This window comes from Coregonus clupeaformis, chromosome 1 (genome assembly GCF_020615455.1).
Source record: "Coregonus clupeaformis isolate EN_2021a chromosome 1, ASM2061545v1, whole genome shotgun sequence".
NCBI classification, from domain to species: Eukaryota; Metazoa; Chordata; class Actinopteri; order Salmoniformes; family Salmonidae; genus Coregonus; species Coregonus clupeaformis.
Genome location: NC_059192.1, coordinates 20,531,665 through 20,559,451, shown reverse-complemented (window position 1 = coordinate 20,559,451; position 27,787 = coordinate 20,531,665). Strand labels below are relative to the sequence as shown.

General features: G+C 41.6%; 3 protein-coding genes across 5 annotated transcripts in view; 2 read left to right on the top strand and 1 right to left on the bottom strand.

Moving 5' to 3' along the window:
* The first annotated feature begins 3,797 nt into the window (after positions 1-3,797).
* sstr2a (somatostatin receptor 2a) lies at positions 3,798-8,113 on the top strand. The gene is made up of 3 exons (XM_041848838.2): positions 3,798-4,326; positions 5,733-6,529; positions 6,725-8,113. The coding sequence occupies exons 2-3, from the start codon at positions 5,804-5,806 to the stop codon at positions 7,139-7,141; spliced, it is 1,143 nt and encodes a 380-aa protein (XP_041704772.1). The 5' UTR covers positions 3,798-4,326; positions 5,733-5,803; the 3' UTR covers positions 7,142-8,113.
* A 9,290-nt stretch (positions 8,114-17,403) lies between these two features.
* LOC121582118 (tumor necrosis factor receptor superfamily member 13B) lies at positions 17,404-23,552 on the top strand. Its single transcript, XM_041897703.2, has 4 exons — positions 17,404-17,541; positions 21,047-21,163; positions 22,311-22,607; positions 22,841-23,552. The coding sequence occupies exons 1-4, from the start codon at positions 17,427-17,429 to the stop codon at positions 23,092-23,094; spliced, it is 783 nt and encodes a 260-aa protein (XP_041753637.1). The 5' UTR covers positions 17,404-17,426; the 3' UTR covers positions 23,095-23,552.
* Positions 23,553-24,292: 740 nt separating this feature from the next.
* The window catches only part of usp22 (ubiquitin specific peptidase 22), a 37,408-nt gene continuing 33,913 nt past the window's right edge, over positions 24,293-27,787 (bottom strand). For all 3 annotated transcript variants that reach the window (XM_045209700.1, XM_045209695.1, XM_041848961.2), the window contains one exon: positions 24,293-25,733. In XM_045209700.1, coding sequence (XP_045065635.1) covers positions 25,691-25,733 — 43 coding nt within the window. In that variant the 3' untranslated portion in view covers positions 24,293-25,690. The remainder of the gene's footprint in view (positions 25,734-27,787) is intronic.

Genomic DNA, 27,787 nt, shown 5'->3' with positions numbered 1-27,787 from the left:
TTTGGACAGTCCATCTGTAGATGCTCTAGCCCTAACCCGGAACTTAACACTTATCCTAACTCTAGCCCTAACCTAAATCCTCATTCTAAACCTAACCCTAATCCTAACTTTAGTAAGAAGTTGCTTGTCAACAGATATTTTGTTGATAATATGACCATCTGTAGAGCATCTACAGATGGACTATCTGCACTATCCAAATTAAGTGTGACCCATCCAGCCCAAAAAAGTTAAAATAACACAATCTGTCCAGTTTTGTTGATGATTATAAAATGGGTGGTTCGAACCCTGAATGCTGATTGGCTGACAGCCGTGGTAAATCAGACCGTATACCATGGGTATGACAAAACATTTATTTTTACTGCTCTAATTACATTGGTAACCAGTTTATCATAGCAATAAGGCACCTCGGGGGTTTGTGATATATGGCCAATATACCACGGCTAAGGGCTGTATCCAGGCACTCCGCTTTACGTCGTGCATAAGAACAGCCCTTAGCCGTGTACCACACCCCCTCGTGCCTTATTGCTTAATTATACAATGTTGGTATTGTCTAATCATCAAGAATGATTATACAAGAATGCAAGAATGTTAACAGATTATATTTCTATGACATAGACTGACCAGGTGAATCCAGGTGAAAGCTATGATCCCTTATTGATGTCACTTGTTAAATCCACTTCAATCAGTGTAGATGAAGGGGAGGCGACAGGTTAAAGAAGGATTTTTAAACCTTGAGACAATGGATTGTATATGTGTGCCTTTCAGAGGGTGAATGGGCAAGACAAAAGATTGAAGTGCCTTTGAACGGGGTATGGTAGTAGGTGCCAGGCACACCGGTTTGAGTGTGTCAAGAACTGCAATGCTGCTGGGTTTTTCATGCTCAACAGTTTCCTGTGTGTATCAAGAATGGTCCACCACCCAAAGGACTTCCAGCCAACTTGACACAACTGTAGGAAGCATTGGAGTCAACATGGGCCACAATCCCTGTGGAATGCTTTCGACACCTTGTAGAGTCCATGCCCCGAAGAATTGAGGCTATTCTGAGGGAAAAATAAGGGGGTGCAACGCAATATTAGGAAGGTGTTCTTAATGTTTTGTACACTCAGTGTACTGTATGTTCAGATGACATGTTTGGAACAATCATGTCATAACGTCACATGTTGTTTTGGGTGTTCTGGATGATGTCTCCATGAACATTAGCAGAACTTTCTTGTAATGTTTTCCAGAACCAATTTAATTGAATTCAGACATACAGTCACCTTCAAAATGATTGGCACCCTTCATAAAGATGAGCAAAAAAGACAATAAAATAAATATTACAAATACTGAGCTATATTGTATGCTCAAAAAAAATGGGGGAAAATATATTATTTTATAATAATACAATTGGTCAGAGAGAAATATTTTTTTTAACAAGTAATACAAAAACATCTCTATAGGATAGGTGTCAAAATTCTTGGCACCCCTAAAGATTCTTATAAATAAAATCAAACAAAATTAAATCTGCATTAACATCCTACATTTTTAAGATCATCTCATCTTAAGGAACTGTATTGTGGCCTTCCATGGCTTCCTGTTTCACTGGGGTCTAAAACTGTTGTTACACGCATGTAAAATCCATTTGACATCCATCACCATGGTGAAAGGCAAAGAACTCACAAACGAAAAGAGACAAATAGTTTTGACCTTCATAAAAAATAGCTAAATATATACAGCAGGGCTGCCCAACCCTAATTTAGCATATCTGATTCAGCTAGTTAAGGTCTTGTTGAGCAGCTAATAAGTAGAATCAGGTGTGTTAAATTAGGATTGGATTGAAAACCCACAGGACGGTAGATCTCCAGGAAGAGGGTTGGGCAGCCCTGATATACAAATATAAACGCCCTGAACAAAAATATAAATGCAACATGTAGAGTATTGGTCCCATGTTTCATGAGCTGAAATAACATTTCCCAGAAATGTTCCATACGCACAAAAAGCTTATTTCTCGAAAATGTTGTGCACAAATTTGTTTACATCCCCGTTACTGAGCATTTCGCCTTTGCCAAGATAATCCATCCACCTGACAGGTGTGGCATATCAAGAAGCTGAATAAACAGCATGATCATTACACAGGTGCACTGAGATACCGTGACAAGATCCTGAGGCCCATTGTCGTGCCATTCATCTGCCGCCATCACCTCATGTTTCAGCATGATAATGTACAAATCCATGTCGCAAGGATCTGTACACAATTCCTGGAAGCTGAAAATGTCCCAGTTCTTCCATGGCCTGTATACTCACCAGACATGTCACCCATTGAGAATGTTTGGGATGCTCTGGATCGACGTGTATGACAGAGTGTTCCAGTTCCCGCCAATATCCAGCAACTTCGCACAGCCATGAAAGAGGAGTGGGACAACATTTCACAGGCCACAATCAACAGCCTGATCAACTCTAAGCGAAGGAGATGTGTCGCGCTGCATGAGGCAAATGGTGGTCAAACCAGATACTGATCCACGGCCCTACTTTTTTTTTTTAAGGTATCTGTGACCAACAGATGCATATCTGTATTCCGTCATGTGAAATCTCTAGATTAGGGCCTAATGAATGTATTTCAATTGACTGATTACCTAATATGAACTGTAACTCAGTAAAATCTTTGAAATTGTTGCATGTTGCATTTATATTTTTAATAGCCTATGTAAAGGATGATAAGCTTAGGCCTAACCCCAGAGAGATAGAGATGTAGAGATATGCCGGTGGCATGCTACGATACCGACATGCATTTCTTCATGTCAGATGGCTACTGCGTCTGCTATACAGATATAGACGTACTGAAGGAGGTAATTCGTACATTTTCAATACGAATATTTTGTATAAAGATAAGCATGATATTGTTAGATTATAGGAGTAACTCTGGTAGGCCTGAACCAGTTTTCCTCACCTCATGTTCAACTGTCAGAGTCAGTTGGAGTGCCGTGGCGCACTGCCTTCATATCATAGGCCTGCAGTAGCTAAAGCTTAGTAATAGCCACACCATACCAAACCTTCAAAGGTTTCTAAACTTTATTAGGGTAATACCAAAAGTAAGTCAAGCCATTGTTTATAGGGAAAATATGAGCAGAAGGGCGAATGTAAACTATGGAAAAACGTACTACCCTACCCTGTGCCAAATAAAAAACCACACAACCCTCCCCAAAGCAAAAAAAGTTTGACAACCCTCCACTATTTTGGACCACCCCTCCCACTCACTAAATGTCGATATGTCCCTAATTGAGTGCCTGTCAGTGACTGACATAAGAAGAGAAAAACTGCTGATACACAACCATATTTCGAATTGCACCTGGTTGTATTATACTATTCTTACTCTCAATGGTAACTTGAGACCCCGACTGAATTAACTTTTTGGGGAACTAAGTTAACCTAGTGTTAAATACATGCCCCATGCGGAAGAAGGTGATTGAACAAGGGGAACTTTCTCAGACGCTTTTGATAGAGGTAGTTCAGAAGATGCTTGTCCTCCAGTGGTTCACTATAAACTCTGGTTGCGCAGAGTCTGTCGCGCTGTAGCTCCAGTATAAACAGAGAAAATGCTCCGTCTGGTGACTGAGCCAACTGTTTCCATTAAGGTCATTAGTACGAGCACATATCCCACCTAGAAAATATCAGAGCGAGAAACTCTGCATGGCAGTTTCCTTCACGCAGGCGGATGGACACTGACGCACATTGGGGGAGTTTGGTGAGGAGGGGAGAGGAGGGAGAGGAGGGAGGAGGAGGGGGCGAGAGCATAGCGGATCGGCAGCTCCATCTGCATGTAGAGACGAAACCTGCAGCAAACGCGCACTCACCCATCATCCAATTCCACTGAACGCAGCAGTGAGTGCACCGCTCATCAGCGCGCTGAACAGGCTGCACTCTACTTTGCGGGTCAGTCCTACTAGAACAGATTTCGCATTTGCTCTGGTCACTGATTCAGCGCCAGTAGGCTACTTTTGGATACATCAGTTACTCAAAATGATCTACAAATGATTTATACAATTTTAATTGTAATCTGAGGTATTTTAAAGAAAAATAGAATATATACTGTAGCCTATTGCCTATTTGACATATTACACATCAATGTTAGATATGTGGTGATGACCGTCACCACTTTGGTGCACAAGATACCACTGTGCGTAATGGGAGAACAGGTGTATCATACTTTAATAAGTGGAAGCCACGGGGCAGAATGCTGCCTTCCCATGGATTTTCACTGATGCCCAGAAGTGGAAGTCGGAATACTCTTGGCTGAAATAACACCTTGCCAAGATGGATTTAATGTGACGTTAAAGTTTCACAATTAAGGTAAGTTTAACCTACATGAATCTTGAAATTGTACATATGCTATTACCAAACAATAAGTCAATTCATTGTGATCTTGGTTTTGGAAAAAGTGCACGCATAATCCTATAACATTTCGTTCTGGACATTGTCGATAACCAGTCGTCAAAGGTAAATAGGCCTACCAAACGCATAACTAAACGTATATTTTTAATCGGACATGCATACTTCTTTAGTTCAATTGTCACCTTCTTTTCAATTATGTTATATCTGTAGTAAATTATAACAGCGCACCTGTTATTTTATATTCTGATCAAGGTTAGGCTATTTATCGTGCGCATTTGTGTGCCATTGTGCGCGCTGTTGAATTTTAATGCCCCAAATGTATCCGTAATTGTCCATTGTTGAAATTCCAAACGCCATATAGCCCTTGACATATGAAATTAATTGAACGTTAGTGCCTAAAATTGGTGGCCAAACAGAGAAACCAATAAATGATAACACAAAATAACCTCTCCATCAGCAATATTGAAAAGAATATCATAATGTGAAGTCTCGTTTGGCGTGAATAAATATTTTAGAATGATAGAAGACAGAATAATCATAACCATCTTGCATTTTAAAATACCAATATTTCTGCATAAAATATGCATATAATCGATACTGAACCAAAGAGTAATCTAATAATAAAATCATAGTATTTACTATCTAACATTTGTCTATTGGCAAGGTTTTTTTTTTATAACATAAAAAATGCTGCCGCTGTCTCTGACCAGAGCGCTACAGGTTTCCCATGCAGTGCGAGCTGCTAATCACCACCAATCCAATAGAGGACCTGTGTTTGCGTAATAAACCCAGATCCACAGATAGCCTTATGCCCAACAGAAATAACAACATGAAATAAATGACCTTTTCTCTGCACATGGGTTTTGTTTTTCCATTTTAATCAACTCTCAACAAACAAATTAAATTACACAATTATTTTGGCATGGTCTGGTCTTTATCCTAAAACAGACACCTTTGCATTAGAGAGTAGTTTCATTACTGGACAGAATCCATAGGTGTTTTTCAAAGGGTTTCACATCAGCTCGGGGCTGTTTGTTCAACTCAGATCAACATTTTGTCATCAGTGTGTCACAAGGGTGTAAAGTCCCAACCATTCAACACATTCAAATGAAAACACAGAAATCCCTACAGGAGGAGTGTTGAGTCCTGCAAGTCCTATATTGTGTGGGGGCCTATAAATAAAGGGCCAGGCTTTATTATGTAACTTAATGTTGAGTAAAATACATAGCCATAGAGTAAACCATTATATAGCAGGCTAACAGTTACCATGGTGCTTTGAAGGAATGTATTCACCCTCATCCTTGAGTTGCTCTGTTCTCACCCACTGTCTCCATTTTCTCTCTCTCTATGTACTGTACACTCAGGTGGGATGTGAGAACAGTGTCTTCTATCTCAACCCTGAAACAGACCTAACCCAGCCCTCCTCTCTGTCAGCATGGATCCCTGGCCTCTCCTCCCGTCGCCCCCCAACCTCTCCATCCCCGAGCCCCTGTACTACGACAGCTACTTCCCAGGGAACGAGTCTGACCTGGGGTCCCGGAATGACACTCCGGACGAGACCCACCAGGCCTTCGATAAGACCAGCTCCGTGGTCATCACCTTTGTCTACTTCACGGTGTGTGCCGTGGGCCTGACCGGCAACACCTTGGTGATCTATGTCATCCTGCGCTACGCCAAGATGAAGACGGTGACTAATATCTACATCCTGAACCTGGCCGTGGCCGACGTCCTCTGTATGCTGAGTCTACCCTTCATCGCCATGCAGCTGGCCCTGGTCCACTGGCCCTTCGGCGCCGTGCTCTGCCGCCTGGTCATGACCGTGGACTCCCTCAACCAGTTCACCTCCATCTTCTGCCTGACGGTCATGAGTGTCGACCGCTACCTGGCCGTGGTCCACCCCATAAAGTCCACCAAGTGGCGGAAGCCACGCGTGGCTAAGATCATCAACCTGACCGTGTGGGGAGTGTCCCTTCTGGTCAACCTGCCAATCATGATCTTCAGCGGTCTGATGCCCAATAATAACCAGGCGTGGGCGTGTACCATTGTGTGGCCGGAGCCTCAGGAGGCCTATCAGACGGCCTTCATGTTCTACACCTTCCTTCTGGGTTTCTTCCTGCCGCTCATCGTCATCTGCCTCTGTTACCTGCTCATCATCGTCAAGGTGAGCCCCTCCTCCCTGTTCATGGTGTTTTATTTTCAAGTTCACTTATCTTTATTATTGACGACGTCTTTGGTGAAGTTCTCCATTCTGATATAGTTGAACCTATTATCTATCTACCTATTATCTGTAACCATAGAGATAGGTACAGTTGTGGTATCTAAGAAGGTAGTATCACCCTCTCTCCCTTTCCAATAGGTGAAGTCGTCAGGCATGCGGGTGGGCTCCACTAAGCGTAAGCGTTCGGAGAGGAAGGTGACCAGGATGGTGTCCATCGTAGTGGCCATGTTCGTGCTCTGCTGGCTGCCCTTCTACGTGTTCAACGTCACCTCGGTGACTGGCACCATCGACACCACGCCCGTCCTCAAGAGCACCTTTGAGTTCGTGGTGGTGCTGGGCTACGCCAACAGCTGTGCTAACCCCATCCTGTATGCCTTCCTGTCGGACAACTTCAAGAAGAGCTTTCAGAATGTTCTGTGCTTAAAGAAGGTGGCGGGATTGGACGAGGCGGAGCGCAGCGACAGCCGCATGGAGCGGACGCGAATGGTCAACGACTTCACCGCGGAAATGCACAACGCCGTGCTGCTCAATGGCGAGCTACAGACCAGTATCTGAGTGTGTGAAGGAGTGTGTGTGTGTTGTGTGTGTTGTGGGTGTGTGTGTGGTGTGTGTGTGGTGTGTGTGTGAGTGTGTGCGGGTATGAACTCACCACAGTAGTCGGTTGATCTGAGGTGACTGTGGGGCTGCTTGTGTGTGTCGTCTCCTTGAGCAGATGGATGGTGTGGAAGAGTTAGACGGACTACTCATATTTAAGCCATTCTTCTATAATCTCTTGTACAGCGGCCCAAACACCAAGGAGGTTCATACTGTCCTTTACAACAGGGTCGTCCCCCCCACCTTGATGTTACTCACCAAGTCAGATGTCCTCTGACTGAAGCTGGAGACTTTTGAATTTTGCATCCAGGATCATTGATCATTGATTCTCTAACTTCAAACGATCTTGATGTTGTACATAGACTTCCCCTTGTTAATACCATTTGTCTGTAGGCACTTATCAAGATCATTACTCTCTGATTTATATTTGGCTCAACCTTTAGATGCTAGCACGGCCAAGCACACACACACACACACTCACATACACACCGTCTCCGAGATGGGCTGTTCATATACTGTGTACAGTTTATAATCTGGTATGACATTTTCTCTTCTGCTGTCAGCACTAGTTGGCTTAAAGGCGATATGCTCCTAGCATAACCAAGCTGTCGTGGTGCCAATCTTGTTGATACTCAACAGGATGAGTTGTGTTTCAGCATCAGTTCTATGCTGTCAGAGTGACGCTGATGATTTCTGAATTAACAGCATTGCATCACGGAGGGAGCTACAGCAGCAGTGTTTTGGTTGGTAGAGAGATGGGTGTTCTTCACTACCACAGTCCAAGGGCAACGTTGTTATCTCTCTAAATGTGTACAGATGGGGAATCCATGGTTGTGTGTGTGTGTGTGTGTGTTTGTTCGCTGGAAGGCCTCATCGTGATAGGGTGTGTGTGAGCCACTAATTTCATAGCCCATTAAAGGAAAGATTCACCCATTTGGAATGTTATATTGTTTTTATGTATTTCTGAGCGATGTTATATCAATTTCCAGGGTCCTTTCATGTTTTCTTATGTATCTGAATTATTGCCGTTCAAGCAGGCAGAAATCTGTCCGGCATGGTGTAGCATTGCATTTTCACTACACTGGAAGTTAATAGGAATACGACTTTTAGATCGCGAAAATGTCTATCATACATGTCAGATTTCAATATGGAGGTTGTCTTCTCTTGAACGAGCCATTGATCATATTTTTGCGATATTCCTACCTTGAGAAATTGTTAATTTAACAGAGGGTCCACCACATTTCTCCTATTTGTCTGTCTCTTCAGTCCAGGGTGCACTGCATGTTGCGGTTGCATGGACATTGCGAATGTCAGACTCCACTCTGTGAGGCACATCGATCTGCAGGTTGAACATGGTGAGATAGTGCATTTTTTGGGGGGGTTTACAGCTAACTAGCTACTTCACATGCTGATATTGACTTTGGTATTATTGTGTGAAGCTACATTTGCTAGCTAGCTACCTAACTAGCTAGCTAGCTAGCTAGCTAGCCAGCCAGCCCATAGATAGAGCATTGCATTGTGGGTTTTCTAGTCGACTTGAGCTGCAACAGATTTCCACAACGATTTTCAACCGACCTTATTACGATTTTCTACCGACCTTATTATGAGGACAAAATGAAACATTTGTTCACAAAAAATGATGTTCTCACATATTAGTGTTATTTAACACAGTAAATTATAGGAATTAGTGGTTTTGGGTGGATTTTTTCTTTAAGTGGTGACATCAGGCGTTGTAATTAGCAACATTATGCCAGAGGCAGTTGAGAACTTTCTCCCACATGTACAGTAGATTAGGTAGACCTGTACATAGATTTAACCCAAGAAGAGGAGGGCGTAGGATAAAGACATATAGGATCAGGAGGATGGAACCTCAGCCTTCTCTCAATGTGTTGTTCATTTGTGAAGGGCTAGAAGCTGCTAACCTATGGGTGCACCATTCAAAATTAACTGTCTGTATACCACTGAATCACTATCTTGTTCCTGAACACACACACACAGATACACAGAAAAAGTCTCAGACGCATTGAGGAGAACAGGTGGTGTTTGTATGGAGGAACCATCTACACTCTGCCTCACCCAAAATTTACTTAAATGAGAGCAAGGAGGGCAGATATTAGATGAGTTCATATATTATTCTACAGTAAGCACCTATTGTACTCTATGTGTGATCTCTTTCTCTCTTAATCGCTTGCTTTCCTTCAGTTTGTAAACAGTAAGCGCAGTGTAAAATATTGTTAAAGACGTGTCATAATTAGTTTATTGTTACGTGTGAGTTCTCAGATGGATGATAATATTATTTCATAATACAGGGCAATTTGTGTGGGTGTGTTTGTGTGTTGGCTCTTCTATCCTTGTGGGGACCGAAAATCCCCAAAAGTACCACAAGGATAGTAAAACAAGGGAAATGCTTCCTCGTGGGGACATTTCCCACATCCCCATGAGGACAAAGGCTATTTTAAGGGAGGGTCCACCACATTTCTCCTATTTGTCTGTCTCTTCAGTCCAGGGTGCACTGCATGTTGCGGTTGCATGGACATTGCGAATGTCAGACTCCACTCTGTGAGGCACATCGATCTGCAGGTTGAACATGGTGAGATAGTGCATTTTGTGGGGGGGGGGGATTTTACAGCTAACTAGCTACTTCACATGCTGATATTGACTTTGGTATTATTGTGTGAAGTTACATTTGCTAGCTAGCTACCTAACGAGATAATATTATTTCATAATACAGGGCAATTTGTGTGGGTGTGTTTGTGTGTTGGCTCTTCTATCCTTGTGGGGACCGAAAATCCCCAAAAGTACCACAAGGATAGTAAAACAAGGGAAATGCTTCCTCGTGGGGACATTTCCCACATCCCCATGAGGACAAAGGCTATTTTAAGGTTAGGTTTAGGATTAGGATTACAATTAGGGTTTGGGTTTGGGTTAGGATTATGGATTAAGGTTAGGGCTAGGGTTAGGTTTAGGGAGATAGGATTTTGAATATAAATACATTTTAGGTCCCCACGAGGATAGAAGAGCAAAATGTGAGTGTACAGTTCAATCTCCTTTAGAGTCCAATCACATTTGGCAAGGAGTCAGGGACTGCCGCTTGATGTCACTCATAATTTCTGTCGCCATGACTCACTACGGTCACTAGTGTATGTACAGAACACTGAGTCGATGTGCACATATTTATCTATCTAGCCCATTCATTACTACATATCAGCTGTGCTAGTGTTACAATAAAATCTACTTCATTAGTGAATAAAGCCCCCAGTGAACGCTCCTGAACCTTGTACAAACATTATATTATAGATGGTCATCTGGAGAGATGGCATAAGTACAGACCATTGTGTGTGTAATGATTACTAACTAAACAAACTAGCCACAGAGAGCTAGAGGAAGGGGTCTAACACGATCATACACTGTACTCAAACACAGTCTTTTCCATAGGAGTTAAAGCAACTGTAAAAGTGCAGAGGTCAAACCACACCATCACCTCCATCGTGTCAAGCGTCTGTCTCTCAGGTTCAAGCATCACAAGTGGTTCACCTCTAAATGATACAGGGGCCGTATACTATAGAATGAGAGTCAAAGGAAGGAGTAGTTCTCGTCATCAGATATACAGTATTTTTCTCTGTGTTTTTCTCAATATCTGCTCCTCTTCTTGGTCTACAAGGTGAAATACAGGAACCTGGTCCACGATCTGCTTGTGCTCTTGCCAACTCCATTGCTGTCGTTGTCAAGCCAAACAGGTCTGGCCTGACAACGAGTGACAAGGAGTTTTCATGATAGCACAAACAGACTGGCAAACACAGTTGATGCTAGATACTCTAGCCTACTGCTTCCATCTTGATAAATAAATAAAACTACAATGTTTTGTTGTTTCTCTGTAATACTAGCCACCTAGCAATTTTATGAAGTTGGCTTTAGTTAGCCAGCTAGATAGGTTCCCTGTCTCCCAACCTCAATACTACCCACTGGACACACACTAGTTGGAGCAACGTTGTTTCCACGTAATTTCAATGAAATTACGTGGAATCAACGTGGAATAGACGTTGAATTGACGCCTGTGCCCAGTGGGTAACTACCAAGCCATTTCAGGCTATCAACCTTTACTTCACTACATTCCTAAAGAAAATATGTACTTTTTACTCCATACATTTCCCCTGACACCCAAAAGTACTCGTTACATTTCGAATGCTTAGCAGGACAGGAAAATTGTCCAATTCACGTACTTATCAAGAGAACATTCCTGGTCATCCCTACTGCCTCTGATCTGGCGGACTCACTAAACACAAATGCTTCTTTTGTAAATTATGTGAGTGTTGGAGTGTACCCCTGGCTATCCGTAAATTAAAAAATACTATAAACATCGGTCTGTATGATTTGCTTAATATAAGGAATTTGAAGCGTTTACTTTTGATACTTAAGTATATTTTAGCAATTATATTTACTTTTAATACTTAAGTAAATTTAGAAACCAAATCCTTTCTGACTTCTACTCAAGTATTATTTTACTGGGTGACTTTCACTTGAGTAATTTTCTATTAAGGTATCTTTACTATTACTAAAGTATGACAATTGGGTACTTACATTTACATTTTAGTCATTTAGCAGACGCTCTTATCCAGAGCAACTTACAGTTAGTGAGTGCATACATTTTCATACTGGCCCCCCATGGGAAACGAACCCACAACCCTGGCGTTGCAAGCGCCATGCTCTACCAACTGAGCTACAGGGGACTTGTCCACCGCTGGCTATCAATCAAGTTAGATCAGCTTGTCAAACTATCTTAGCTGCCATGCCTGCTGACAAGGTTGGTAGACTTTAGAAAAGCAAGCAATTACTAAATATACTGAATAAGACTCACATTCCTTTCAATATTTTCCCCCAGATTTTAGCAGAGAAGCATATTTCGTTTATAAAATAAAATAAAATAAACACCAGTTAGGAGGATACAGACAGCTTGACATATGCTTAGATATGCAGAAAAATACTTGGTTTAAATGTAATCAGGCACCTTATGATAATATCATGATATTTGTGTATTAATTATGATGCCATGATATTTGCCTGTATTGATGATGTGTGTAATCATCACATGTACTGTGTTGTAATTTCAATGTAATATCCGAGGCATGTTAGTACAGTATATTGAGATGTGTGATTTATAACAGTCAGAATGACACCCTCTGGAATGTGTAGACTAGAATTAGGCATAATGATTATGGCTATAGATTGCAGGAAAAAGCTGTTTCAGGTGTTTGAAAAATGCTAAATCCCCCATCCTCACATACATCGTGCCACCTCAAAAATATTGGGTGCATGATGCCCCTGGTGTTCCAATTGGTTTGATAGAGAGTATTCAATGTTTATTGAGGTGGTCTACTGGGGCTGGAAATAGTTTTTACTGGGATGGTAATTTACTGTCCACAGACAGTTATCAGGTACACTGTATATAACACAACAATGTATCTCCTCTGATACTTTGTTCTCTTTGAAAACCTGCACCCCTAAAATGGCTGCTTAGTTTTTGAAGAGCTAGAGTTAGCTAAATTGGCACACTGTTAGCCAATTATTAGAAATATGTTTAGAGGTTCTGTTTTACTCACAATGGCCATTCTATAAAATCGTTGGAAAACTGAATGTGTCGAATGGCTTATACTGTAATACAGCGAATCGGGTTGGGATATCACCCCAAATGTTGCTAAATGTCTCCCTCACCTGGTTAGTTTCTGAGATTTCGTAGTGTGATTGCCCCAAGGATGTTGGGCGGGTATATAGAGATTCAAACTACAGTCGTGGTCAAATGTTTTGAGAATGACACAAATACTAATTTTCACAAAGTCTGCTGCCTCAGTTTTGATAATGGCAATTTTCATATACTCCAGAATGTCATGAAGAGTGATCAGATGAATTGCAATTAACTGCAAAGTCCCTCTTTGCCATGAAAATGAACTTAATCCCCCAAAAACATTTCCACTGCATTTCAGCCCTGCCACAAAAGGACCAGCTGCCATCATGTCAGTGATTCTCTCGTTAACACAGGTGAGAGTGTTGACGAGGACAAGGCTGGAGATCACTCTATCATGCTGATTGAGTTAGAATAACAGACTGGAAGCTTTAAAAAGGAGGGTGGTGCTTGAAATCATTGTTCTTCCTCTGTTAACCATGGTTACCTGCAAGGAAACACGTGCCGTCATCATTGCTTTGCACAGAAAGGGCTTCACAGGCAAGGATATTGCTGCTAGTAAGATTGCACCTAAATCAACCATTTATCAGATCATCATCAACTTCTAGGAGAGAGGTTCAATTGTTGTGAAGAAGGCGTCAGGGCGCCCAAGAAAGTCCAGCAAGCGCCAGGACCGTCTCCTAAAGTTGATTCAGCTGCGGGATCAGGGCACCACCAGTGCAGAGCTTGCTCAGGAATGGCAGCAGGCAGGTGTGAGTGCATCTGCACGCACAGTGAGGCGAAGACTTTGAGGATGGCCTGGTGTCAAGAAGGGCAGCAAAGAAGCCACTTCTCTCCAGGAAAAACATCAGGGACAGACTGATATTCTGCAAAAGGTACAGGGATTTGACTGCTGAGGACTGGGGTAAAGTCATTTTCTCTGATGAATCCCCTTTCTGATTGTTTGGGGCATCCGGAAAACACCTTGTCTGGAGAAGACAAGGTGAGCGCTACCATCAGTCCTGTGTCATGCAAACAGTAAAGCATCCTGAGACCATTCATGTGTGGGGTTGCTTCTCAGCCAAGGGAGTGGGCTCACTCACAATTTTGCCTAAGAACACAGCCTTAAATAAAGAATGGTACCAACACATCCTCCGAGAGCAACTTCTCCTAACCATCCAAGAACAGTTTGGTGACGACCAATGCCTTTTCCAGCATGATGGAGCGACTTGCCATAAGGCAAAAGTAATAACTAAGTGGCTCTGGGAACAAAACATCGACATTTTGGGTCCATGGCCAGGAAACTCCCCAGACCTTAATCCCATTGAGAACTTGTGGTCGATCCTCAAGAGGCGGGTGGACAAACAAAAACCCACAAATTCTGACAAACTCCAAGCATTGACTATGCAAGAATGGGCTGCCATCAGTCAGGATGTGGCCCAGAAGTTAATTGACAGCATGCCAGGGCGGATTGCAGAGGTCTTGAAAAAGAAGGGTCAACACTGCAAATATTGACTCTTTGCATAAACTTAATGTAATTGTAAATAAAAAGCCTTTGACACGTATGGAATGCTTGTAATTATACTTCAGTATACCATAGTAACATCTGACAAAAATATATCATAACACTGAAGCAGCAAACTTGGTGAAGACCAATATGTGTCATTCTCAAAACTCAAAATCCACAGTCAGGTCCATAATTATTGTCACCCTTGATAAAGATTAGCAAAAAATACTGTATAAAATAAAATATATAAATACTGAGCTACATTGTATGCAAAAAAATTGTAGGGAAATTATATTATTTAACACTGATACAATTGCTCAGAGAAAGATGTTATGGGGCTATTTTGTTAAGGTCAACGGCATCATGAACTTTATCAAGTACCAGGACATTTTAGCCAAAAACCTGGTTGCCTCTGCCAGGAGGCTGACGCTTGGTTGCAAGTGGATCTTCCAGCAAGACAATAACTCCTAGCACACATCAAAATCCACAAAGAAATGGTTAAACATTTTGCAATGGCCATCTCAGTCTCCAGATTTGAGCCTCATTGAAAACCTGTGGTTTGAATCGAAGAGGGCAGTCCATAAGAGCAGACATAGGATATCAAGGATCTGGAAGTATTCTGTATGGAGGAATAGTCTATGATCCCTCCCAATGTGTTCTCCAATCTCATAAAACATTTTATAAAAAGGCTCAGTGCCGTTATCCTTGCAAGGGGAGTATTGAAAACAGGGGTGCCAATAATTTTGACCCCTATCTTTTTTAGATTTTTTAAAATTACTTGTTAAACAAAATCTATTTAGCTAAACAATTGAATTAGTATAAAATAATATAATTTCCTTTTTTTCTTCTTTTTTTTTTTTTTTACATACAATATAGCTCAGTATTTGTATTCTTTATTTTAGACAGTTTTTTTTGCACATCTTTATCTAGGGTGCCAATAATTATGGACCTGACTTTGCATACTCTGATAGGATTGAAGAAGGCTCTTTGTCCATATAGCTGCACAACCATTGTGTTCAAAGACCACTGTAAACGTTTATCTTGGTTTCATCAAATGTCTGTTTTTTGTAAATATGTCATATTGTTGCTTCTGCTACTGCTGTTACTACGACTACTACTTGCAATTAAAAGCAGTTACATTTGAAAATGGATGGCTATACTCATTTGGGTTGACTAATTTGTTAGCTTTTGAGATTTGTGTGTGTTGACTTGTGGGTTCTTCCTTTTTCCTCCTATTTGACTGAACATCTGTTTCTTGTAGGTCTATTCTGAGGGTTAGTAGCTTTCTGTAGGTGAACTGTTGTCTGTTTCTACATGACATCTACTTCACACTGGTAGAGAACTAGTACACCAGGTGCAGAGGAGGGTGTAATTATGTGTCGCCAGTTTTAGTTTCACAGTGACTCAACACCCATGCATATCTACTTTGCTGTAAAGTCATTGCAAATTCCTTCCTTCGGAAATGTGTTATTATTATTAAATTAAGTAAGTAGCCTTGCACGAGCCAGAATGGTCATAGGAATTTCTGTAACATGAGGCAGCTTGATGTACAATTACACCCCCTGGACAGGACACTAGTCTATTGCAGGGCCTTACCCTGAATCTATCTCAAGTCCCATTTTTACAGTCTTTGGTATGACTCGGCCGGGGAACGAACTCCCAACCTTCCAATCTCAGGGTGGACACTCTAACCACAAGACCACTGAACTGGCATTGTTATTAAATCTAAAAACGACTCACATGCATGTGAAAACATAAACATTGATTTACAGTAAATGTAGGTCTAGCTGTATTCATGAACATTGACCAATGAAACAGAATATGGTTACGCAGGACAGATGGGTCCATGCTCTTTCAAATAGCATAGTGAGATGGCCATGTAAGTCCACTGCAATATAAGAGCTTTATATTGCGCTCCAAATCCTCATCATACTACAAGGCTGCTGTGAGTCTGCATGACATTTAACCAATGTATCATTTTACCAATTGTACCATGTACCAGTGACACACCACTGTAAATAACATACCGTCTCATTCAATATTTGGGAAAGGTAGGCAAATTCATATTGCTTGGTAAAAGTCAAGCCTGACTCACTATACCAAGAGAGGAGCTCACCTTCTGTGAAAGGGGGAAGTCCCAGAAAAGACATTGTGGTTGTACCCAAATCAGCCCCCAACTCAAATACACGTAGCCCAATGTCACTGCATGAGAAGCACATTTCAAGCAAAGGTCGATAGACATCTTGCTTCCCTCTGTAGGTAAGTCATATGATATTTGGTTTATTACATTATATTATGAGATGTATTTTTATTTACATGTGAGTTGGTTAATGGTTATGCTGTTCATGGTTTATAACTTTTTAAAAGATGGATTCTTTGATTATTAATTGACCACCTGGGAATGGTAATGAAGGAAAACAACAAAAAAACATACTAATCGGATATCCAGACATAAAGATGAACATCATGTGAGCCATTGTTTATGCTAGAGTGTTACACCAACAAAGACACTGTTGATAACATCACGTGTGGTGAAGGAATCAATGATCAGTAAAGGCATTACATGATACTATTGGAGAATGGTTTAAGCAAATGCACAGATAAGAACAAATGTATTATTCAATTTTATGAAGTTGAAGAACAAGGTGAGGCGCAGCTTCATTCGTTGGTTCTGTGTACTTTCTCCAGCTCAGTGATTTTGTGCCCAGTAGAGCGCAGCGCAGTATTCCTCTGTCAAGAAAAGTTCATTTAAATCTTTGAAGTTGTATATGGAGGCTTGCCCTCTCTTCTGATATCTTCTTGAGCTAGTTGGACAGGATAATATCGTGTAAAACAAAACAGTTTTGTATCCATCCAAACCAACCGATACAAGACTGATTACTAAGTGTTATGAAATGTAATATTTTTTATTGTATATAACTGCCTTAATGTTGCTGGACCCCAGGAAGCATAGCTGCTGCCTTGGCAGGAACTAATGGGGATCCTTAATAAATACAAATAATGCAAAGATCCCATGAACTGACCCTGATTTCCCCATCTGTCATTCAGTGAGTCAGAGTGTGAGTTGACACCCGAACTGAGCCATGGGGTTAGGTTGTTCTGAGGGTTACTTCTGGGACGGCCTGGTCAGGAAGTGTCTGACCTGTCAGATGGTCTGCCAGCAGCCCCATCGCCACCTCAGATGCATTGAGTACTGTGGTAAGTTCTCATACACACAAACGCATGCCGGGGGAAATTACACATACTCTGACTTGAGAAGTCAATGAGATCCCGTATGATTGTCCATATGACTCAATCAGTGGACGCTGCTGAGGGGAGGACGGCTCAAAATAATGTCTGGAACGGAGCAAATGGAATGGCATCAAACACACGGAAATCATGTGTTTGATGTATTTGACACCATTCCACCTATTCCGCTTCAGCCATTACCACAAGCCTCTCCTCCCCAATTAAGGTGCACCAACCTCCTGTGGACTCAATCTACGAAGTTATACATAGAGATAAAGTGCCTATCATAAGTATTCACCCCATTGGATTTTTTCACATTCTGTTGCATTACAAAGTGGGATTATTTTGTGTCACTGATCTACACAAAATACTCCATAATGTCAAAATAATATTTTTGTTTGACAAATTAATGAAAAATGTATCACTAAAATGTCTTGGTTGCACACGTATTCAACCTCTTTGTTATGGCAAGATTAGATAAGTTCAGGAGTAAAAATGTGCTTAACAAACCATATAATAAGTTGCATGGACTCTGTGTGCAATAATTGGGGTTAACATGATTTTTTTAATGACTACCCCATCTCTGTACCCCTCACATACAATTAGCTGTAAGGTCCCTCAGTTGAGTAGTGAATTTCAAGCACAGATTAAACAAGAAAGACCAGGGAGCTTTTTCAATGCTTCGTGAAGAAGGGCACCGATTGGTAGATGGGTTAAAATAAAAAAAGCAGACACTGAATGTCCCTTTGAGCACGGTGAAGCTATTGATTAGGCTTTGGATGGTGTATCAATATACTCAGTCACTACAAAGATACAGGTGTCCTTGCTAACTGAGTTGCCGGTGAGAAAGGAAATCTCTCTGGGATTTCATTATGAGGTCATTGTTGATTTTAAAACAGTTACAGAGTTTAATGGCTGTGATAGGAGAAAACTGAGGATGGATCAACAGTGCAGTTAATACACAATAACAACCTGAATGACAGAGTGAAAAGAAGGAAGCTTGTACAGAATACAAATATTCCAAAACATGCATTCTGTATGCAACAATGCACTACACGTGGCCCCGTGTAGCTCAGTTGGTAGAGCATGGCGCTTGCAATGCCAGGGTTGTGGGTTCGATTCCCACGGGGGGCCAGTATGAAAATGTATGCACTCACTAACTGTAAGTCGCTCTGGAAAAGAGCGTCTGCTAAATGACTAAAATGTAAAACTACATTGATACTGCAAAAAATGTGGCAAAATAATGAACTCTTTGTGTTCAGGACAAAAAGTTATGTTTGGGACAAATCCAACAACACATCTCTGAGTACCACTCTCCACATTTTCAAGAATTGTGGTGGCTGCGTCATGTTATGGATATGCTTGTCATCGGCAAGGACTGGGGAGTTTTTCAGGATAAAATTTACCTCTACGGGATCAGCCAGTCCTCCAACTGGTTTGATACATTCACCTCTGAAGGTAAATAATGTACTTACATTCAGTAATCTTACTCTGATTTGTCATCCTAAGAGTCTCAGAGATAAAATGTAGCATAGTTTTGTTTGATAAAATCAATTTTTATATTCAAATTTAGGAACTGGGTTCTACAGTTTGAACCCCTGCTGTCTCTGGCTCCACACCCACTCCGCCCAGCCATCTAGATATGTGAAAGTTAGTGTATAAGCTAATGATCCATCATGTATGACATTCCTTGGAGTGTGTAAACTTACATTTTGTATTTCCATATCATTTTTGTATGTTCTCTATAGTTATGTATTTGAAAATGTATCAATTGACCAATTCGGCACATTTGGGCGGACTTGATACAAAATAGTCCAGTATTGCAATGCTTCACTGGATCAATCTGAAACTTTGTACACAATGCTGCCATCTAGTGGCCAGAATCTAAACTGCGCCTGAACTGCAATATCATTGTGGCCTTTCTCTTGCATTTCAAAGATGCTGAAACTTTTTTGGGGGGGAAAAGCATGGTTTTTTGTTTGTATCATCTTTTACCAGATCTAATGTGTTATATTCTCCTACATTAATTTCACATTTCCACAAACTTCAAAGTGTTTCCTTTCAAATGGTATAAAGAATATGCATATCCGTGCTTCAGGTCCTGAGCTACAGGCAGTTAGATTTGGGTATGTCATTTAAGGACAAAATTGAAAAAAAGTGTCCAATCCTTAAGAGGTTAAAGAGAATAGAGTTAAACACAGGCAAAATCCTAGAGGAAAACCTGGTTCATTCTGCTTTCCACCAGACACTGGGAGATGAATTCCCCTTTCAGCAGGACAATAACCTAAAACACAAGGCCAAATCTACACTGGAGTTGCTTACCAAGAAGACAGTGAATGTTCCTGGGTGGCTGAGTTACAGTTTTGACTTAATCTACTTGAAGAACTATGGGAAGACTTGAAAATGTCTGTCTAGCAATGATCAAGAACAACATTTAAAGAGCTTGAAGTATTTTGAAAAAAGTAACGGGCAAATATTGCACAATCAAGGCGTGCAAAGCTCTTTGAGTTATCCAAAAAGACTCAATAGCTGTAAACGCTGCCAAAGGTGTTTCTAACATATTGACTCAGGGGGTGAATACTTATCTAGTCAATATACACTGAGTGTACAAAACATTAAGAACACCTGCTATTTCCATGACAGACTGACCTGGTGAATTCAGGTGAACGCTATGATCCCTTTTTGAGGTACTTATTAAATCCACTTCAATCAGTGTAGATGAAGGGGAGGAGAAAGGTTAAAGAATAATTGTTAAGCATTGAGGAGATTGAGACATAGATTGTGTATTTGTGCCATTCAGAGGGTGAATGGGCAAGACAAAATATTTAAGTGCCTTTGAACAGGGTATGGTAGTAGGTGCCAGGTGCACCGGTTGGAGTGTTTCAAGAACTGCAACGCTGCTGGGTTTTTCACGCTCAACAGTTTCCCGTGTGTATCAAGAATGGTCCGCCACCCAAAGGAAATCCAGCCAACTTGACACAACTGTGGGAGGCAATGAAATCAAAATTGGCCAGCATCCCTGTGGAATGTCTTTGACAACTTGTAGAGTCCATACCCAAACTAATTGAGGCTGTGCTGAGGGCAAAAGGGGGTGCAGTTCAATTATAGGAAGGTGTTCCTAATGTTCCAGTTTGACATTACAGAGTATAATGTGTAGATCATTGACAACATTTCTTTATTAAATCAATTTTAATCCCACTTTGTAACACAATAAAATGTGAATAAATCCAAGGGGGGTGAATTCTTGATAGGCACTGTACTTAATTATATATACACTATGTATATGGTGCTATAGCAGTGGTAAAAGGATCAATGAATCTCAAGACCCTTTTTGTAGGGTTAAGTAACATTTATAGCCTACTGGAATCGTGGTTGATACATGGTAGCCATTTTGTGTCAAAACACAGGAAGAATATACCATGCATGTTATAATACTCAGACCATCCCTGTGCCATTGTGTGTCTGTTTATGCCAGTGTCTCTGGGGTGTAAGGCGGTCCCAGGGCAGTACTACGACAGGCTGCTGAAGAAGTGTCTGAGGTGTGCTGCGGTGTGTGGCAACCATCCCTCAGAGTGTTCCAACCAGTGTCAGAGTGAGTGAACAGTATTCTAAAGTACTATACATCCACCCAGTATGTTGTAGATATCACAAAACATATAGGACACTGAGAATATTAGGTGCTAAATGTCCTCTTTTTGTCTCACTCTCGCTCTCTGTAACACACACACACCTCTCTCAAACCATCATAAGAGTTTGTACACTACTAAGTAATTCATTGAGCCTACAGCCATCTCCAATATAGTTTCTGGCAGTCGATCCAATATGTATAACAACTGACATGCAAGCGACCCCTTCACAAGTGCAGCAGCTTCCACTCACAGGAATATTCTTTCCTTTTTGTTTTTTGTTTTAAGAAGCAGAGGTCAGAGCAAACGGACGAGCGTTTCGTCAGCGTTTCGTCAAGGCTGTGGCCGAAACGCGTCCGTTTGCTCTGACCTCTGCTGCTAAGTGGTCTAAGACACTGCATCTCAGTGCTTGAGGAGTCACTACAGACCCCCTGGTTCGATTCCAGGCTGTATCACAACCGGCCGTGATTGGGAGTCCCATAGGGTGGCGCACAATTGGCCCAGCGTCGTCCGGGTTTGGCCGGTGTAGGCCGTCATTGTAAATAAGAATTTGTTCTTAACTGACTTGCCTAGTTAAATACAATTTAATAAAAAATAAAAAAATAAAAAAGATATGATTTGAAAACTTTAAGAATATTCCAGTGTAGGTTTTTCCCTTTCTTAAAATATATGCCTTTTGAACCCAGCACCCAAATTCTTTTTTCTACTACAAACATTTGAGTTGGGCTCGCCAATTCCTTTTTCAAATGCCCTTTTACCCAGCCCAGCCCTTTTACCCAGCTTCATTACCTCAGGATTACACAGCTGGACTAGCTCAAATGTATTATCTAAGTCCCAAACGGTACCCTCCCATAAGGCCCTAGTAAAAAGTAGTGCACTATATAGGGAATAGGGTGCCATTTGGTGTTTTCTCTAATTCAGTTAAATTTAAATAAGACAACTTTGGGATTAAATGCATTTGGCTTTGATGATGTTCAGAACTGAGAACTGTCTAGAAGTAGAGCTTTGACATTTGGAAATGGTGAATAAGTTATGTTACAACTCACTTCACATTACATGGATGTTATTGCAGGGTACATAAGGATTGAATTTTAGTCATTTAATTCCCTCAAGCCCAACAGCCTGCCTTGATTGCAATCTTGAGGCCTGTGGATGGGAATGCCTTCCAGAACCATACCACCAGGGGGGGCTACCTACCCAGAGGCCTGCCAAACTCAGTCATCCTGGTGTACTCTCTTCTGGGCCTGTGTCTGGCTCTGCTGCTGTTGACCCTGTCTGTGGCTCTGCTGGTGCTGCTGAGGAGGGCCAGAGCCATGGGCCCCCGACCAGGGGCCACACAGAACAGTCACACCCAGGGTCATAGAGGCCAGGAGGGCCAAGAGCCTAACCAGCACAGCCAGTCCTCCAAAGGTCAGTTTGGGCACACATCTAGTCTAAAAGGTAGTCCAGGGCACATCTTCATAAAGCCACTCAGAGTAAGAGTGCTGATCAAGGATCAGGTCCCCCCCTGTCCATTTATTTATATTCATTAAGATCTAAAAGGCAAAACTGATCCAAGATCACAATCTTATAACTCAACATGGCTCCTTTTAGATTGCTTATCTCTCTGTGTGTGTGTGTGTGTGTGTACGTACCATCTTTAGATTGCCTGATGGATCCGTCCCTGCCCCAGCTGAACAGTGTGACAGCGAGCCGTTCGTCCAGCCCAACAGAGACCTGTGTGTGTGTCCACTGCTTCCCTGACCTCGGCGTGCCTGGCAGGGGAGAGAAAAAGCAGAGACCCCCTCTCACCCTCTACCAGCAGGCTGTCCCCCAGGACTTCCACTCTCCTACCAGAGCCCCTCATTGTGGCTCATCACAGAGAATAATTTGCTCCCCCTGTCAGCCCAGCTTCTGATTGCAGAACTGAACCAGACTGGACACTAAATAAACAACTCTAGACAGATCTGACACCGCCCACTCTAGGGTGAAGTTTCCCCTAAGTACAGATCTAGGATCAGCTTCTCCTCCCCAATCCTAACCTGAACAATTAGTGGGGGAAAAATGCAAAACTGTCCCAAGATCAGATGTGTGAGCAGTCTGGAGAGCAGAAATTAATAGGTGGTGAAGGAAGGATATACGAGAACCGGTATTGAGGGAGTGAGACAGAAGGGAGTGACAGAGAACCTGATATATGGCTGTACAGATGTAGGATCTTAATTTGAGCCAGTTCGCTACAGCAGGAAAATAATCCTGCAGCAACAGGAAATGTGAATTATGTGGTTTATAATTAATGGACATTTTTGTAGAGGTTGATACACTTTTCAATAGGGCGAATCAAGTCTGACATTTGGAGATGACATTTTAGAAGCCTTTTTAAACCTTGAATACACAAGTTTATATTTCCTGCTGTGCAGGAAGATTCTCAGCAACTAAAGTGTGATCAAATTAAGATCCTACATCTGTATGTACATACCCCAAACACACATTTTACATTTTTGTCATTTAGCAGACGCTCTTATCCAGAGCGACTTACAGGAGCAATTAGGGTTAAAAGTGCCTTGCTCAAGGGCATATCGACAGATTTTTCACCTAGTCGGCTTGGGGATTAGAACCAGCGACCTTTCGGTTACTGGCACAACGCTCTTACCCACTAAGCTACCTGCCGCTCCACACCCTCTCCATCTCTCGGGAGACATTAAAACTAGCTCTCACAGTCAGAATTAGACGTTCATCCATGTTTCTCAAAAGTCAAATTACAACGTTTGTGTTTAAGGTTAAGTTTAAGATTTCGGATTTAATGCCTAAGGTTAGGCATTAACTCCGAATGGTTAAGGTAAGGGTTATAGTTTGGGATAGGCTTAAAACAAAAATCTCTAAAACATATTTCTATTGCTGGATTTGAACATGCAACCTTTGGCACCGGAGGCAGATGCTTAAGCACTCACTGTTGCCCCCTAGTGGCAGGTTTCCACGTCATCTCCCGACATGCTCAGACATCAAATACCGACTATCACAGGTGACCTGGCTGGACATTCACAGGTGGGTGGCCTCCATGTGCCATGAAAGACCTCCAGTAAATCCTGAACAAGCTAATAAAACCCTGCAGCACATAGGAGAGTATAGATATAGATTTTTATTTTGGGTCTCACCATCAGTGTCCAGTTCTTGCAGCAAATAAAGTGTTGGGGATGTAGTCTTGACTAGAACATATTGATCCTTGGCCGATAACGTAACTCAATTTATACCTTGGTTTCTTTTTTTAGCATACATACATACTTTAACATATATAATAATGTGAAAAAAAACTCATCCGACACCGACTTTATATCCATCGTAGACAGCATGCTGAATGGAAGTACTGATTCAGTACACAAACATATGCACAACGTGTGTGCATACATGGAATTAGAGCAACATGTGGACAAGGTTTACTAGTGTCAGATCGAGTCACTGTCTCCGGCAGGATACACACTTGGTAAGAATAGTGCTAGTCTTTTTCTTCTTCTTCACAAAAACGCATCACCTGAAACAAATTCACAACCATATGTCAGCAACACAAGAATTATGCCATCAGCACAAGTAACAAACAAATGTGAAACAAGCTCCACAACAGCAGTCTCATGAGATGAAGCATAACTTTTTTTTCTCTTTTTGAAAAAGACATGACTGACTGCACAACATAACAAGGACGGGTTGTTCGAGGGAGAGGGGAGGATGGGGAACTATAAACAAGGACTCATATTCATTATAAAAATATACTTATGTATTTTCTCTGCCCTCGCGAAAAGTAAAAAAAAAGAAAAAAGAAAAGAGGATAGCTTTTTCACAGAACCACACTCCACTTCTTCAACTCAGTCAGATGTCTTCTAGATTAATCATACAGTATTTTCAAAACGAAAAAGTCACAAACAACAATTATAGTAATCACTTTGTCTTTGCAATATTCGAAATACCATTTGTCAGCTTGTTTTGCAGTCCGCGCAATAATAATGCATAATGAAATTAGACAACCAAATGTATTTCCTCCTTTGAAAATGCTTGGTCACTTGTAGATGGGTGTGTGTGTGTGGGTGGAATTATGGAATTCAGAAATGATAAAATAACTGAATGTGAAGTTGACAGTTTTGATGAGATGTGCCCACGATCAGTCTGTCCCTCCATCTGCCTGTCTGTCTGTCTGGAACAAGAGAGAAAAAGGGCGATAGAGAGAGCGAAAGTGAAGGAAGCGCCTTCTCTTCCAACAAAGCCTCCATAGTCACACTCCTCCTTTCACTCTCCATCCTGCAATCTCCCTTCCCCCACCCCACTCTCTTCCTCCTTATCAAGTAGATCCTAGTAGCTTCAGTGCAGATTCGTTTTTGAGTGTCCTTTATTCAGAAAGGATGCATGCTTCATTTTCTTTTCCCTCCATTCCCCCAGCTTCAAATCTTCACTGATGTAAAGTTTCAGGTTGCCATCTTGTTGTTGCAAGACTCTTGGTGGCTGTTGACATCAGTGCTGAAGGAAGGTGACTATTCGTACTCCAGAAACTGTTTATGGTAGAACAAGAGGTACCTGAGAACAGAGAGAGAATCAACACTTACGTCAACGATAAGATTTCACACTCATACATACATACAGTGGGGGAAAAAAGTATTTAGTCAGCCAACAATTGTGCAGGTTCTCCCACTTAAAAAGATGAGAGGCCTGTAATTTTCATCATAGGTACACGTCAACTATGACAGACAAATTGAGAAATGTTTCTCCAGAAAATCACATTGTAGGATTTTTTATGAATTTATTTGCAAATTATGGTGGAAAATAAGTATTTGGTCACCTACAAACAAGCAAGATTTCTGGCTCTCACAGACCTGTAACTTCTTCTTTAAGAGGCTCCTCTGTCCTCCACTCGTTACCTGTATTAATGGCACCTGTTTGAACTTGTTATCAGTATAAAAGACACCTGTCCACAACCTCAAACAGTCACACTCCAAACTCCACTATGGCCAAGACCAAAGAGCTGTCAAAGGACACCAGAAACAAAATTGTAGACCTGCACCAGGCTCGGAAGACTGAATCTGCAATAGGTAAGCAGCTTGGTTTGAAGAAATCAACTGTGGGAGCAATTATTAGGAAATAGAAGACATACAAGACCACTGATAATCTCCCTCGATCTGGGGCTCCACGCAAGATCTCACCCTGTGGGGTCAAACTGATCACAAGAACGGTGAGCAAAAATCCCAGAACCACACGGGGGGACCTAGTGAATGACCTGCAGAGAGCTGGGACCAAAGTAACAAAGCCTACCATCAGTAACACACTACGCCGCCAGGGACTCAAATCCTGCAGTGCCAGACGTGTCCCCCTGCTTAAGCAAGTACATGTCCAGGCCCGTCTGAAGTTTGCTAGAGTGCATTTGGATGATCCAGAAGAGGATTGGGAGAATGTCATATGGTCAGATGAAACAAAAATAGAACTTTTTGGTAAAAACTCAACTCGTCGTTTTTGGAGGACAAAGAATGCTGAGTTGCATCCAAAGAACACCATACCTACTGTGAAGCATGGGGGTGGAAACATCATGCTTTGGGGCTGTTTTTCTGCAAAGGGACCAGGACGACTGATCCGTGTAAAGGAAAGAATGAATGGGGCCATGTATCGTGAGATTTTGAGTGAAAACCTCCTTCCATCAGCAAGGGCATTGAAGATGAAACGTGGCTGGGTCTTTCAGCATGACAATGATCCCAAACACACTGCCCGGGCAACGAAGGAGTGGCTTCGTAAGAAGCATTTCAAGGTTCTGGAGTGGCCTAGCCAGTCTCCAGATCTCAACCCCATAGAAAATCTTTGGAGGGAGTTGAAAGTCTGCTCTAGAGGAGATCTGCATGGAGGAATGGGCCAAAATACCAGCAACAGTGTGTGAAAACCTTGTGAAGACTTACAGAAAACGTTTGACCTGTGTCATTGCCAACAAAGGGTATATAACAAAGTATTGAGAAACTTTTGTTATTGACCAAATACTTATTTTCCACCATAATTTGCAAATAAATTCATAAAAAATCCTACAATGTGATTTTCTGGAAAAAAATCTCATTTTGTCTGTCATAGTTGACGTGTACCTATGATGAAAATTACAGGCCTCTCATCTTTTTAAGTGGGAGAACTTGCACAATTGGTGGCTGACTAAATACTTTTTTCCCCCACTGCACATACATACATACATACAGTGGGGAGTATTTGATACACTGCCAATTTTGCAGGTTTTCCTACTTACAAAGCATGTAGAGGTCTGTAATTTTGATCATAGGTACACTTCAACTGTGAGAGACGGAATCTAAAACATTGTATGATTTTTAAGTAATTCATTTGCATTTTATTGCATGACATAAGTATTTGATCACCTACCAACCAGTAAGAATTCCGGCTCTCACAGACCTGTTAGTTTTTCTTTAAGAAGCCCTCCTGTTCTCCACTCATTATCTGTATTAACTGCACCTGTTTGAACTCGTTACCTGTATAAAAGACACCTGTCCACACACTCAATCAAACAGACTCCAACCTCTCCACAATGGCCAAGACCAGAGAGCTGTGTAAGGACATCAGGGATAAAATTGTAGACCTGCACAAGGCTG